The sequence below is a fragment of the Marmota flaviventris genome, chromosome 9, assembly GCF_047511675.1.
Source record: "Marmota flaviventris isolate mMarFla1 chromosome 9, mMarFla1.hap1, whole genome shotgun sequence".
In the NCBI taxonomy this organism is placed as follows: domain Eukaryota; kingdom Metazoa; phylum Chordata; class Mammalia; order Rodentia; family Sciuridae; genus Marmota; species Marmota flaviventris.
Genome location: NC_092506.1, coordinates 97,067,831 through 97,082,660, shown reverse-complemented (window position 1 = coordinate 97,082,660; position 14,830 = coordinate 97,067,831). Strand labels below are relative to the sequence as shown.

At 42.8% G+C, this 14,830-nt stretch overlaps 1 protein-coding gene across 1 annotated transcript; it reads left to right on the top strand.

The window, feature by feature from the left end:
* Positions 1-5,864: 5,864 nt before the first annotated feature.
* Plet1 (placenta expressed transcript 1) lies at positions 5,865-14,510 on the top strand. The gene is made up of 4 exons (XM_027930767.2): positions 5,865-6,048; positions 10,308-10,509; positions 12,135-12,196; positions 14,239-14,510. Exons 1-4 carry the CDS (start codon positions 5,865-5,867, stop codon positions 14,508-14,510), a joined length of 720 nt encoding a protein of 239 aa, XP_027786568.2.
* Positions 14,511-14,830: the final 320 nt, after the last annotated feature.

Below are 14,830 nucleotides of genomic sequence, written 5' to 3'. Positions count from 1 at the left end.
GCCAGCCAACCCTGCTTTGTGCCACAGCAATACTAGCATTGCCGGAACAGGATGCGAGGTAAATCTTTTAGATCCCTGGTTTCCAGACTTTGAATTGGAGACCCAGATAAGGTGCTGATTTTTCATTTTGCCGAATAAGAACATTAAGAAAGCAAATAGTTAAAAAGAGGGAAAATCTACTATATAATCTACAAAGAACTTAGCTCCATATAAAAAACACATTCTTACAAAATGTCAAAAAGCTGTAATGTTCGCATAAAAGGCAGGCCTTTAAACTGAATAAAAATTTTACTTTCTTCTTTAAAAGAAATCACTGTTTTGACCTCATTTCTGTCATTCCATGCAGACAAGTGAGCAGTTTTTCAAGCCTGTTACCAGTTTGGAGTTTGGCAACAACTGACCCTAAAGTGTCCCCTAAGGCAAGGTGGTGTTGAGAAGCTCACGTAACCCCTAACTCCAGCCTTCTGACTGCTGAAGCAGACCAGGCAATGTGAGTGAAGAAACCTGCAGATCCCACTGTGCTCTTGACATATGATTTATGATAAATGAAGCCACAGATGTGAGCACCAGAGAGTCTTGAGCCAAGGTTAACTATGTAATAGTGAACTTCACTCCATGTTCTATAAAATGCACAAGGCACGCTAGAATTAAAATGTGCTGCATCTTGACTACATTCGAATGTAAAGTGCTGAGCAGCAAACACAGATCAACTAGAGTGTGGAACTGTGTGGTAGAAGAAAACCCCAGCCAGTGGGAAGGAGGCCGGGACCGAGCCTGTCTTTGGGACCAAGTGGTTCTGTCACTTCGGGCAAGTTGTTTCATCTTTCTGTGCTCAGTTTTCTCAGATGTAAATGTGAGAGGTACATTAAAATTATTTCTTAGGGCCAGATGAGCCTGAAAATTCTTGATGTAATATAAAATAGTGTGTTCTCCCTCGGAGAATGTATAAGGCATCAAGGAATAAGAAGGATGGTCTGCAAATTCTAAAAGGCTGACCACCAAATTACCCCTAAAACACAGGGGTCCTCACAGTGGGATCCTTGAGAGCAAAAAAAACCACTGTTTGAGCCAGCGAGCCAAAGGCACAAGTTCATTCATAAAGCAGCACCTGTGAACTTGAGCATCCGTTGTGGGCAAAGGAGCCCCTTCCCCACCCTGGTGGCCCTTCTCCTAGAGCTAGCGCAGTGGCCTGCCATCAGGAAAAACAACCTAGGTAGTCCTGACTTTGCTTCAGGCTTGTTACATTATCTCCTTTAAACCTTGGCAAGATCCTGCAAGGTTGGTATGTATTACCCCCATGATATAAAGAAGTCAACCGAGGCTCCGATAGGTTAAGTACAGGTGTCTTACAAGGAACAGGATTCAAACTCAGGCCCCTCTAAGGCCTGCACTCTTTCCCCCGTGTTTGCCACGTAGGGTTCCTCACACCTCTCTCTCACTCAGGAGACAGATGATTAAATGATTAAATCCCAGAGTTCCTCAGACAGATGACTCCTGCCTCCACCAGTAGTCGCTTCGGTGACTTTAAAGGAACCTCCCTTTAGACTTGACCTTACAAGACCAGCTCTAGTATCTGATAGCTATCCATCCCAGGGAGACCAGCCATAACTCAGGTGCTCAGCAGCTTCCTTTGGCATGAAGAACTCCAGTATGAAAGCTCCAGGCAGACTGGCAAGTTTGGGGTACACAGTGGTCTTAGAACCTGGTGTTTCCAACTTGAATGATTAGTCTGACATCCAGTTCCAACCCAGTTTACTCAGATCAGCTGCTAAGCCCTGGCTGTTCCAGGTAGGGTCCAGGGACTGGCAGCATCATGATATCATCTGGGGGCCTGTTAGAGACGAGGACTGTCGGGCCCCACTCCAGACCCTCTGAATCAGAGTGCATGTTAACATTCTGCTCCCTGTGACTGGGACGCACATTAATGTTTTAAAAGCACTGCTCTGGAATTACCTAGGAGGTTTTTTAAAGTGTGAATTTGCAAGGACTAGAGTCCAGAATTCTAGAGAAAGGGGTGGAGGAGTAGAGGGAGGCCTCCAAAATGTCTATTTAAAAAAAAATTAGTTTTCTTTTGGTCCCACATCCTAAGAGAAATCAAACCCCTTTCTGGCTAGAATCAAAGAACAACTTTTATTTTATTTATTATTATTATTTTTTTTTTTTTGTCAATGGCTTCTCCTATAACTAGTAGACACTGCCTCCTCCCTAGGGGTAATGCCAGACTCTTCACAAAGGCTCTTAGACTGAGCGCAATAAATTGAATGTAGCAATGCTGCTGAAATCAGAGCTTTCTCTTCCTGGTTGTTCCCCATTCTCCCTGTTCCCAATCATCAAGGAGGTTTAGCCTATCATCCCCATATCAATAGCAGGACTCTTGTGTTTTATTTTCTCCTGATCCACTGCCTCAATCTGGTACAAGTGAAGGAAGGAAGGAAGGGAGGGAGAGAGGGAAGGAGGGAAAAAAAGAAATTAACATGTTAAAAATCTGTAAGTCAGGCCCATCCCATCCTCCAAAGCAGTTTACATATATTTCCCAATTAATACACATAAAAATATTTAAGATTGATATTTTTGCTCCAGTTTTCAGAAATGGACACTTTGTAGGTGGACCTCAGGGGCAGAGCACATGCTTAGCATGCTCAAGGTCTGGATTTAATTCTAGCACAGAGGGTAGAAAGGTGAACAGTGGAGACAAAAGTTTAAGTAGGTTAAAGGTTCTCTCAAATCCAGGATTCTGAACAGATATAATACTTAAGCCCTGACACAATCCTCCTACTATCCAACTTGCCTGCATGGCTAAAATATTTATTGTGAGATAATTCACATACCACAAAATTCAACTCAGGGGTTTTTAGTATATTCACAAGGTTATAATATCATAATCACTATTTCCAGAAACATTTTCTTTACCCCTAAAATAAACCCCAAACCAATTAGCAGTCGTTTTCCTTTCACCCTTTCCCCTAGTACCTGGAAACCACTTTCTATCTCCATGAATTTGCATAATCTGGATATTTTGTGTAAACGAAATCACACAATATGTGGTCTTTTGTGTCTGGCTTCTTTCACTCAGCATAATCTTTTTAAGGTTTACCCATGTTGTAGCATGTATCAGTATTTCATTCCTTTCCCATAGCTGTATAGTAGTCCATTGCATAGACATACCACATTTTGTTTCTCCATTCACAAGTAGATAGATAAAGGATTGTTTCCACTTTTTGGCTATTTTGAATAATGTTTCTATAAACATTCATGCAGAAGTTTTTGCATGGACATGTGCTTTTATTTGGGGGAGGCATATACCTAGCAGTGGAGTCCTTTGACTGTATAGTATGAACTCCATGTCTAATTTTCTGAAGAAATTTCAAATTGTTTTCTAAAATAATTGCATCATTTTATATTCCCCACCAGCAATGCATGAGGCTTTCAGTGTCTCCATATCTTTGCCAACACTTGTTATTCTGTGTTATTTTGATTATAGTCTGTAAAGTAGTATCTCATTGTATGGTATCGTGTGTGTGTGTGTGTGTGTGTGTGTGTGTACACCCACACTGGGATTGAACCTAGGGCCTTGTGAATACTAGGCAAGTGCTCTACAACAGTCCTTTTTTTTTTTTTGAGATAGTCTCACTAAGTTGCCAGAGCTCCCCTTGAACTTTAAATCTTACCTCGGTCTCCTAAGCAGCTAGAATTCTAGGATCACCACCCCACCCAGCTTGAGCATTTGTATTTCTTTTTGGAGAAAGTGTTCAAATCCTTTGCCATTTAATTAGATTATATGTCTTCTTCTGTTGAGTTACAAATGTTCTTTATATATTCTGGATAGTAGGCCCTTACAGATCCATGATTTGCAAATATCATCTCCCATTTTTTAAGTTCTCTTTTTCACTCATAGTACCCTTTGAAGTACAAAACCTTTTAGTTTTGATAAAGTCAAATTTACCTATTTTATTTTCTTTGCTTATTTTTGCTTTAGGCATCATACCTAATAAACCACTGCCTAAACTAAGGTCATGAAAATTTACATCTACAATTTTTTCTAAGAATTTCATAGTTTCACATTTAGTTCCCTGATTCATCTGGAATTAATTTTTAACAGCATAAGGCAGGGGTCCAGCTTCATTCTTTTGCATGTGGAAGTCAAGTTGTCCCAAGACCATCTTTGCTAAGTGCTTCTCTGTGTTTATTTTAGGGCATGCCTTAGACTAGGTAGGCACCTGGTCAGGTGGACAGTTTACAACTCTGCTTTAACCTTCACCTCCTGCCTGTCAAAGCTTCAAGTTCAGCCAAATGGGAGAGACATTTCTTGGGTATTTCCTGGGCATGTTCGTAGCCCCACACAAGCACATGGCTTTCAGGATTCCCAAGAATTTGTTTGAACTTTTTAAAGCCCACTGTGGACTTCTCATCCTCTAGTCTTTTGATTTTTGCTCAGTCTCTTGTTCGTCCCAATGGAATCATTGCCTCAGGAAGTGGCAAATGTTTAAAAATTCCTGCTGATTTTTTTCATGCTTTTATTAGCATATTATATTTATGCATACTATTTGGGTTCATTTTGACATAATCATATTGATTTTTTTTTTACAAAAATCATAGTGATAAGACTGTTCACACAGAGAAAGTTCTGAGTCAGGTGAAATAAAGACAAACTCAGAATTCAACTTTATAAAGCAACTTCCAAATACTGATACATAGTGGCAGTTTTCTATGATGAGAGATTTTTGGAAAGGTCCAAGCCCATGCTGTCCCCTTCCCTTGGCTGTTATTTTGCTGGTCTTCACAGTTACCATAGGTATAAGGTTGTTTGCTTACAAGGCCCCCATGGAGACGGGGCCAGGGAGTAGAACGAGGCAGGTTAAAATGCCTCAAGGCTTACTGTTCTTGGTGATATCCAACCACTTTTTTAAAATGAATATTTGTAGATTGTTGCTGGACTTTGTTTAATTTCCAGAGTTCTAAAAAAGTTGATCTTGGCCAGTGCTCTTATGGTTTTATGGAGGAATGGCTTTATCAGAGGTCCTCACTCTATTACTTTAAGTTCTTTTCTCGAAGGAACACTTTATAAATATTACCTTGATTCAATCCTACATTCTGGGGGTATTTTTGTTTTGTTTTGTTTTGTTTGTACTCACAAAGTACCCTATTTCTTTCCTCTTTTCTCCTTCAGTGAGTAAATTATAAAATTCAGAGGGGAGATGTGAAAAAAAATCCTATTTCCTGATTTTTTTTTTCTTTTTAATAGTTTCCTTGTATTATGGCACTATGGACCAAACTGTCAGGAACAAGGTGGACCTAAGCTGTTTCCTTCCAAAGAAATAAAGAAAAATCTATATTCAGTCTTTCTGGCTCTGTACCAGTCACGAAATGAACTCGAGATTGGAGACATTTCAATTAAGGAGGATTGGAAAAGGATGTATAATAATTCAACAAAAGAGGGCTCCTGCACCCAGATTTCTTGCAGGAGAAAGAACAGAGCTTTTAAACAGACCAAGTATGTGGTAATTACTTGTGTGAATTTCCCTCCGTTGGTGTTGAACACTTCTCAACTGCTTTCCCCAAATAGCAGATGCTGAGATGAGTGAGAGCAAAATGAAACTCTAAGTTGAACATTTCCCTTCTTGAGCAAAACTGGAGTAAGTAGGTAAAGGATCATTAGGGACAGGTGACTAGCAACTGGTGATTCATCATTGCTAGTGATGTCTTGAACCAAATTCCAGAAGGCAGTGTGCTTCCAGGAGGGGTGGGACAAAGATTTGCATGTCTGACCTCATGCAGAAGCTCAGCCCCAGAGCATATAAACAGGGGAGCGGTCTTTGTCAGCCTCACCAGTGCCAGGCTCAGCCACTTCCAAACACAGCAAGGCCATGGCAGTCCCCCGATCCATGTTGCTACAACTGGGGCTGTCTCTGTGCTGTGCACTGTACTTTTCTTCTGCCAGCCCTACACATTACAAAGACAACTGCATGGTCTTTGACACATTCGTCACCACCAACAACTCCAACATCACAGTCACCCCAGACGTCTTTGAGAACAACACAAACTACACAGGTGAGTAAAAGCCATTCTTTCTGCTGTCCCTTGTTCTCTGAGGGGTATGAGTCACAGGTTCAGAGCACACCCCTCCTTCCCTGCTTTCAGTTACGAAAAACATATGCTTTTAAATTGGTCGGGAAGTGAGGGAAGAAAGAGAAAGAACAAAACTATGTGAGAAAGTGGACCAAGGGGACTATTTCTGCAGGTTCCCTGGACCACAGAGGCATGGAAGTCCAAGGCCCAGATTAACTAAGCCCAGCAAAAGCACACCTGGCACAAATTCTCTGACAAATAAAATGGGCATTTTTATCATTTTAAGGGACATAACTGCGTTGCGGTATATAGTCTTTTTTTACATCCATTTGACAAATCAGTGACGCAGTGATGATCATACAATTCCAGGAGGCCTCATTTGCACTTAACCTAATGGGCAAAAAATCTTACCAACTAGACAGATGGGGAAAACATCACCATCCCACTTTATATGTGAGAAACTCGGAGCTGAAAGAGGTTAAATGCTGTGCTCAGGGTCTCACTGCTAGCAGGTGGCAGAACCAGCTCTTGATTCTTGGTCTTTCTATTCTTAATCCAATGTTTTCCTTAGAAGTGTCTAGAAAGTATTTTATAAATCCCCTTTGGGGAATCAGTCAAACTCAGAAGTCAAGGAACATGCTCTCTGTCCTGGATTGAACCTAGTAACCCCAGTACCACACACACAAAAAAAAAAGAATGTGGGTTCTAATTAGTTTCATGAGGCAGCAACAATGTTTGACATGATGCTTTATATGTAAGAATGTATTTAGTCCACAGACTGAGGCACAAATGCTAAGTGACTTCCTCAGGCCACAGGGCACCTGGAACTGTGGAGCTGGGATATGAACCAGAGACCTGACCCTGACTGCACATCTCTTAATTACAGAAATGAGAGCCAACACTCTTTACTACGTGCTGGGTACTATCTAAGGGATATTATTGTCCCATGAGAATGGAGGCACAGAGAAGTTCAAAATTTCCCTAAGGTCGCTAGAACGTAACAGAGCTAATATTTGATCCTAAATAACAAGATCTGTCTAGCTTCAGATCCAGTCTTCTTATCCCCTGTGCTATCCCGCCTCTCTTAAAAGTCTAACCACATCGTGCAGAGGACTCCAGGGTGACAGCTGCACTCACAGTCTCCAGATTCTTGACCTCAGCAGGTGAACAACCATGGCATGCCTTCACACACTCAGCCTAGCTTATCTGTTCTTTCTACTCTTTCCTGGGGACTGCCACTAAGTGCTTGAGTTGTGATGGGGCTAACTAGGTCCCACTCCCTCAGGCAGTGGATCTCATTCTAGCATGGCAGGGAGGATAGTATAATATAATGAGTACCAAGTAAGTATGTGCATGAATCAAGGATTCATAGGCACTGTGGCAAGAAGGCCAGCAGGGCCCTGATGTCATATGCCGTCCCATGGGGTGAAGGATTTTTGTTAGTGAAGTGGGAAAATGAGAAGCTTATCATGTGAAGACCCTGTGGAGACATGGCAGATTTCTGAAAGGAGGGCAACAGGAAGACAAGGTGATCCACTGGGGGAAAAGGCAATCACAGTGTTTACAGAGGCACCAGCAGGAGCCAGGAAAAGGGAAGGGGGAAAAGAATGAGGGTTCTTTGAATGTTTTCCCATCTATGCACATTATCAGATTCCATCTCAGAAGGGACATGTGAGGTCTCTGTGGTAATCTAACTCGTGATGGGAATACTTTTAAGTTGAAGATCAAAATCCTCTACCCACAGGGATAAGAAGAGCCAGATTCCACACCAACAACTACCCAGCAGGCTCCGTGGCTGCCTTTGTAGATCATCACTGCCAGGACTCAGGGCTTCTAGGGACTTTGAGTAAATGCCGACCCAAGCCAATTGCTTTCCTTATTTTGGTTTCAGAATTCTTTTATGTTTGAGCATTGTGTCGACATTAGTAAGACAAGTATAAATGACTTGGCAGATACCAAGAGACAGTCACAGCTCAGGCAATATCTTAGAACAGGTTCCCTGGGTCTGTTTTGATTTTAGGAGACAAAAACCCTTAATGCAGTGGCATTTACTCTAAGCCTGTGCTGGGTCAGCATCTGCCTCTATTTTTTTTTTCCTCTTTGGGCAAGAGGGATATGATTTGCTGGCCTTTCTTTCTTAACTTGCAGTTTAAAGTGCCACATCAGATGGACAACTTCTAAAATCAATCAGCAAGCAGTTATTTTTTTGCCCTCCAGGTGCCCAGAACTGGGATGGCCAGATACTGACACAGATGAAACCTCAAAGTATAATTTAGTTCTCAACTTTACAGTAAAAGATGTAAATGTTTCAGGTGTGAGAGGAAAAGCGGGCTAAATTGGTCCAGAGAAGGGACATGGGCAGGATGTTGGAGTGGAAGAGGGGATGGGAAGAAGGGAAGGATTCCAGACAGCAGCCAGACATGAATGAAGACCAGGGCCAGGGATGGGCCCGGAGTGGGCTAGGTACATTTGCAGAACGGGGAGAAATTATTCCTAGAGCAGAATACAAAGAGCAGAATGAAGCTTGGTTTTAGGGTCCTGAAAACCATGTGCTGGGTATTATTATTGACCAGATAGAAGCAGAAATATTAAAAAAAAAAAAGCAGGAATTTTTCAATGCTTTAGAAGGAGGAACACTTGGACAGGTATGTGTCCTGGTGCACAGGTTGTGGGAGAAAGTCTGGTCTGGCCACAGTGTTGTAAGGCAGCCTGAGGGAGAAAAGCTTGAGGCCAGAAATCCAGGGATACAGGTGCCTAGGAAGGGAGAAAAGAGGGTTTAATCCAGAGTGAAAGGGGGAAAGTAGAAAGAACAGGCAAGAACACATTCTTAGAGAACCGACAGAGTTAATGACTATCTGAATGATATCATCATGCGTCACCTTCCGCCATGATGTAGGACAAATGTTAGGGCTCCCTGAGCAAGTCGGGGCTGGTGGAATTGGATCAGCTGATTTTGATTGGCAAAGCAAACAACTAGCCAAGAGAAATGTAGTGTGCTAAAAATAATCACATCTGCAATTTATTTAGCATCCACAATGTGTTAGATTTTAACATTCTTCTCTTTAATCTTTCCAGGAACATCTCTAGATAGGTATCATGATCCCAGATAATGAGGGGTAATGTCCTTATCCCCAAACCCAGAACAGGTGTAAAGTGGGCATTCAAGAAATGGGTGTAGTGTGGATGAACACTAAGAAACAAAGGCTCAAAGGTGACACAGCCTGCTGCTGAGTTTTAGAGCTAGAATTCAGTTCAGGACTGTTTGAGCTACATGATCCACTTTCTCTATTCTGTGATGAAGTCTTTGAAGGCATTCAGGTGGTGAGAGATCCCTGCAGACAACATCAGCCTAATACTGAGAATTCACTCATGAGCCATCTTCTAAGGGAGGAAATGGAGAGATTGAAATATTCTCTTCAAATTTTCTCCCCCAATACATATAAGAATGCTGAAATTAACAAGTATCAGCAAGGTCCCTGTAAGTAAATGCCAGGCTGGATCACAAGGGAAGACTCATCTGAGCAGAGAATAAGCCTAAGGAGTTATTTGACAGGTATTTAGTTTAGGTCTCAGAGCCCCCCCCCAACCTCACCCCCTTCCCATACCTTCAACATCAGAGCCCAAGAGCATTAGCACTCCTGGGATGTACTTTGCTTTTACTTAGCAACAGTATTATATTCCTGGAGCACATCTCAAGAGCCCACCTGACACTTTCACATCCATTAACCATCCTCACACTCCCCTGGAGGAGGCCAAGCCAGCCCAGCTCAGAAAGGTTTGGAAATTTATTCCTAGGATCCCACCCCTCTGTAGCAAACCAAGGCTAGAAGACAGGTCTTTCAATCACCTTTCACTGTAGAAAATTTGGAAACACACCAAAAAAAAAAAAAGCACTAAGAAAATTAAAATCATCTAATCACTACCAAGAGGTCACCACAATTAACATCTCAATGTATTTCCTTCCAGACATTCTTCAACTTTTTCAAAAATAGTACCATGCTTTATGTACCCATTCTTTTTTTTAATTTTTTTTTATTCTACTTATGTACTTATTTATTCTTATGTGGTGTTGAGAATCAAACCCAGTGCCTCACACATTCTAGGCAAGCGCTCTACCACTGAGCCACAACCCAGTCCATCTATGTACCCAAGTGTCTTTCCTCACACTTATTTTGATTTTGTGCCCCATGCCCTGGCCCACACTGCAGGTGTCTGATGGCTTTCTCACTCTTTTCTCCTAGTATGGGTTCCTGTGAACGACAATGACAGCGCTGTGGTCCTGCAGGCCTTTGACAAGAACAGCCACTCAGTGGGCTTCTGGCAAGACGCAGATGAGGACTGCAACCGCAGCGCCCTGTATCACGTGACCAGCTTCAAGCACCCACTCCTCAAGGCAAACTGGATAGTCTCTGGTTCTGAAGACTTAACTGAAGTTGAGCTGCAGTAAGTACTTGTCTCACTTTGCTTTGGGCTTTTAGACTTTTATTTGGGTCTTTGCAGTTTTACATTGACCCAGAGGATTAAAGCACAATCTGGATGCAACGCAGAAAAACCAGAAGTGGTGCTTCTTTTCTGCTTACCATTCTCTGCCATGCCTTTCACCTGTGCATATGCATACAGGCATGCACGCGCATGCATGTGCATACATACACACACACACACACACACACACACATGCTACCACCACCACCACCACCACCACCACATCAGTTATGTTCCACATAAACAGAGAAAACTGGGCACCATTTTTCTTTCAGATTCTCTATATGCAAACTAGAGAATCACTGTTTAAAACACAGATTCATTTTGGAAACGGCTTATTAACAGGAAGGTGGTGATTGTGTAATAGAACAGGTTTCCCACTGTCACAGAAAATGAATGCCATCAGATTCTGAGGTGAGGCTACTTAAAGCTAGCATGACATTTGAACAACAAACCTTCCTCCCAGCTCTGGATTTGATATGAGCTTTACCTTAGGAACCAAGTGCTGGGATGTGTTTGTGTTCTCAGGCTGTCATTTTGTACTGAAAGGGCAGGCCTGACTACCAGGCTATGTCCACTGTGAACAGCCCAGTTTCTGGTAGCTGGTGACCCTGATGGTGAGTCTGTTGAGCTGTTTTGCTCTCTCCAGTCATGCTCTGGCCTGGTCTGACTTAATTGGTTTCGGAGGAGGGACTACAATGCCCACAGGGTGACATACAGGAGCAGAAGCCCAAGGGAACTGCTACTGTTCAGCCTCACAATGACAGCAGTTGCTTAGAAGCCAGCCAAGCCTAATTAGAATAAGAACTTTCCTCCCATCTCACCTCATTAAAGCCTCCACACCCCATGCAACAACAGAAAAAGGACCAAAATGACAATCTGCAAGAGAAATAGCACAATCCCACTGACAGCCTGGTCTCAGACCCCTCTAACTCACACACCCACTAGAACACGCCAGCCTCTGCTCATTCACAATGTACACGCTACTCTCATGGCCTTGATGGGCAAGACTGACTCTAAGGGAGGGAAAGACAGGACATAAGTGACTCCACTGTGGTGGGCACTGAGCTGAGTAGGGAAGAAAGGGAATGTGAGGAGGTCCCAGCCTGTGGGAGTTCACTGTGAGGTCAGAGAGACAAAGTCCAGACACCTCAGCTTCCCCTGTACTTCTCCCCTGATGGAGATCTGTCTGGGTTAGGAACAGGGAGAAATGACTTCATATAAAAAGTTACTATTGAGCCTATAGACAGGTACAGCCAGGAGACATGTCACCAGGTGTTATAGACAGAGCAACTGTCTTGAACAAAGACGAGAGACGTGTACTAGCCTGTGAGGAATTCAGCCTGGTGAAGCTGGTGGGGATGGGGAATGGGAAAGGCTGTCTGGAAGTAAGACCTTGAAGGATACTAGTCAAGACAACATAGAGCAGACCAATATTGAATGATCTGCTGATTGTGTCATGGAGAAAGTCAGCACAAAAGAGGTGAAGAGGGTGGGGTGCCCAGGAAAGGCAGAGATGTGAGCTGAACTTGTGTATCCTGCAGCTGAGATCCTCACCATCTGTCTCACTAATTTTCCCTCCACAGAGTCTTCACTGTCAATCTCAACCGGACGGCTACACTTTCTTCTCTGAAACTAGGAGGAAAAGGTGAGTTCCTCTGAGGCCCATTTGCATTTTTAGCAGTATACTCAACTGTCCAGGAAAATTACTTTGGGGGGGGGGGGGCTAGGAAAAAAAGGCACTGCTTATTATGTATTACCCAGATATCAGTTGAGGATCCCAGTACCTAGGAACCTCTATAAGATTTGCTCAAACTCTTATCTCATGCCCTTTGGAAAATAAAGCCCTCACCAAGATCTCTATAAATTCCTAAAGGCCTTATAGTCTCCGAGTTACTGTGACTCCAAACTCCTATTTCCATAGGATCTGTTTTTATCCATTATTACATAGACATCTATATGAAAATCAACATCCTTTTCCATTTTCACAGAGAATCTCTTCCCACACAGAGCCTTCATTGGGTAGAGTAAACAATTGGCCAAAGAATGTCAAATGGGGGTGAGGATGGGAGTGGAGAGTTATACCAAAAAAAAGTTGATATTATAGAAATATCGATAATTTTTCTGGATGCAGTGGTACATTCTATAATTCCAGTAACTCAGGAGGCTGAGGCCAGAGGATCTACATTTAGAAGGCAGACAGCAATTTGGGGAGACCCTTATCAATTTAGCAAGACTCAACCTTACTCCTTCCGGAGATTCCTCACCTATCTTCTCCCTTCTCTGTCCCCTTCCTTTTCTCTTGCCTCCTTGTACTTTTAACTCCCAGTAGGGAGTTAAACTCAAGAAAGGAAGTTCAGAAAACATGCAACTTGCCTAAGATGACACAGAAAATCTAGAGCAAAATAAGATCTTCCATTCTACATTTTATACTGTTTTTCACTTTTCTCACATTAAAACTAAAAAAAGATAATCTTGTCCGATGAAATGTTTAAACATAAGATTCACCCAAGAATGAGAAACATTAGTCTTTCTCAGTGTCCAGATAACAGGACTTCCTCAGGAGCCCAGAGCACTGAAAGACATCCAGCATGCTGCCTATTTTCCTGCCAGTCATGCATTGCAAAATGTGCTCAAAGGGAATAATTATTTCCAACAACAAATTTTAAAGTGATTATGCCTAATGAAACTATTATATGAAAGTCTTCACTGTTTCCTTGGTGGCTTTCCCTCTATGAGAGAACTGGGATGTTATTTTCTTCCTCGAGGACATTTTTGAGATGAATACTCATGTAAATGCTAAGAAGGGGAGGGGAAGTTCATTTCTAATTAGGCCCCCCTAGCTTTATGTTAATAAAAATCCAGTTTAAAAAAAAAAGAAAAAGAAAGTAGTTATGTTCCAACTCTTTGGCTCCACAAAATGCCAGAGAATATTTGTCCTAGGGAAATGTTAAATGAGATAAGTCAATGCCACCAAACTGGAAAGCACACCCCACGCCGGTGGAAGATTGCCTTGGTCTGGGTGAATTATTGGACATTGCCCTTCTTCCTCATCCTGTAGTTCCCTCTGTGGTCCACTCAAACCCTACTACTGCCAAGTTCTAATTTTTCTAGGATCAGACAAGCCCCCAGGACTACAAGTCTGGCTTTCTCTGCAAGACAACTTCAGAGAACCAATGTCTGGTCATGTCCCTGCATGTGAAAATGACCAGAGTTTCACAAACCAGAGCCAGGGGTTTCCATTAGTTTTAAAGCAGTTAAAGGTCTAAATGATATCAACTTCTCTCAAGTTCTTGACATTAGCAAGAAGAATAAAGGTCTGCCACTCTGGATCATATTTGCCCTGATTAATCTAATATTAAAGACATAAAGATATCTGAGGGCAGACTACCTGCCCCAACAATAAATTCAGCAGTCATATTTATTCAGTAGGTCTCCCCCTCACTTTGCAGGGCTGTGCACACCTCAGGGTGGAGGCTTATTTTTGTACTTAACACTCTACCCCCAGCTGTCCCCTCCTCTGCACATATCTGGCACTGGAGAGTGTTGACTGCATTTTACTCATGAACTCTGGTGCCGGAATTCTGTCAGGTGAGCTTCTTTTTTCTGGTGCCCACCCACCGTGCAGCAGAGGTTCTGAGATCATCAGTTGTTTTTTGTTTGTTTGTTTGTTTGTTTATTTTTTTCCAGTGACAGCCACACCCTGGACCTCCAACCACATGAACAGCCTGACCACAATCCCAACCATAACCAAGACCATAGCCAAGACCACAACCAATACCACCATCAAGACCACCACCATGACTACAAACATGACTACAACCATGACTACATCCAGGACCACATCCAGGACCACAACCCTAGCCACAACGAAAAGCTTGGCCGTCAGAGCACTCAGCAGTCCCATTGCAGGTGCCATCCACATCCTGCTTGTTTTTCTCACCAGCAAACTCCTCTTCTAAAGCAAACAGTGATTGCTCCACCTGCAGCGCATCCCTCCATGCTCAGCTCCCATGCCTGCCACGGCTGGACTGTGTGAGTGAAGGCTCCGCATTCTCCAGTGTGCACCCCACTGTCTCTGCCTCAGACCACAGACCTAGGGCACTCACTGGTGTATCTGGGTCACACAGATGTTCAACTGGGTCTTTCAGGACACAAATTATGTTTTTTGTAAATACTTAGACCTCCTCTGACTATCACCTGGAGTTCTGCCTCTCAGTTTAACACGTTGACAGCCAACCTGAGCTTTTGTTCATTACCAAAGGATTCCTTTGACCTCCCC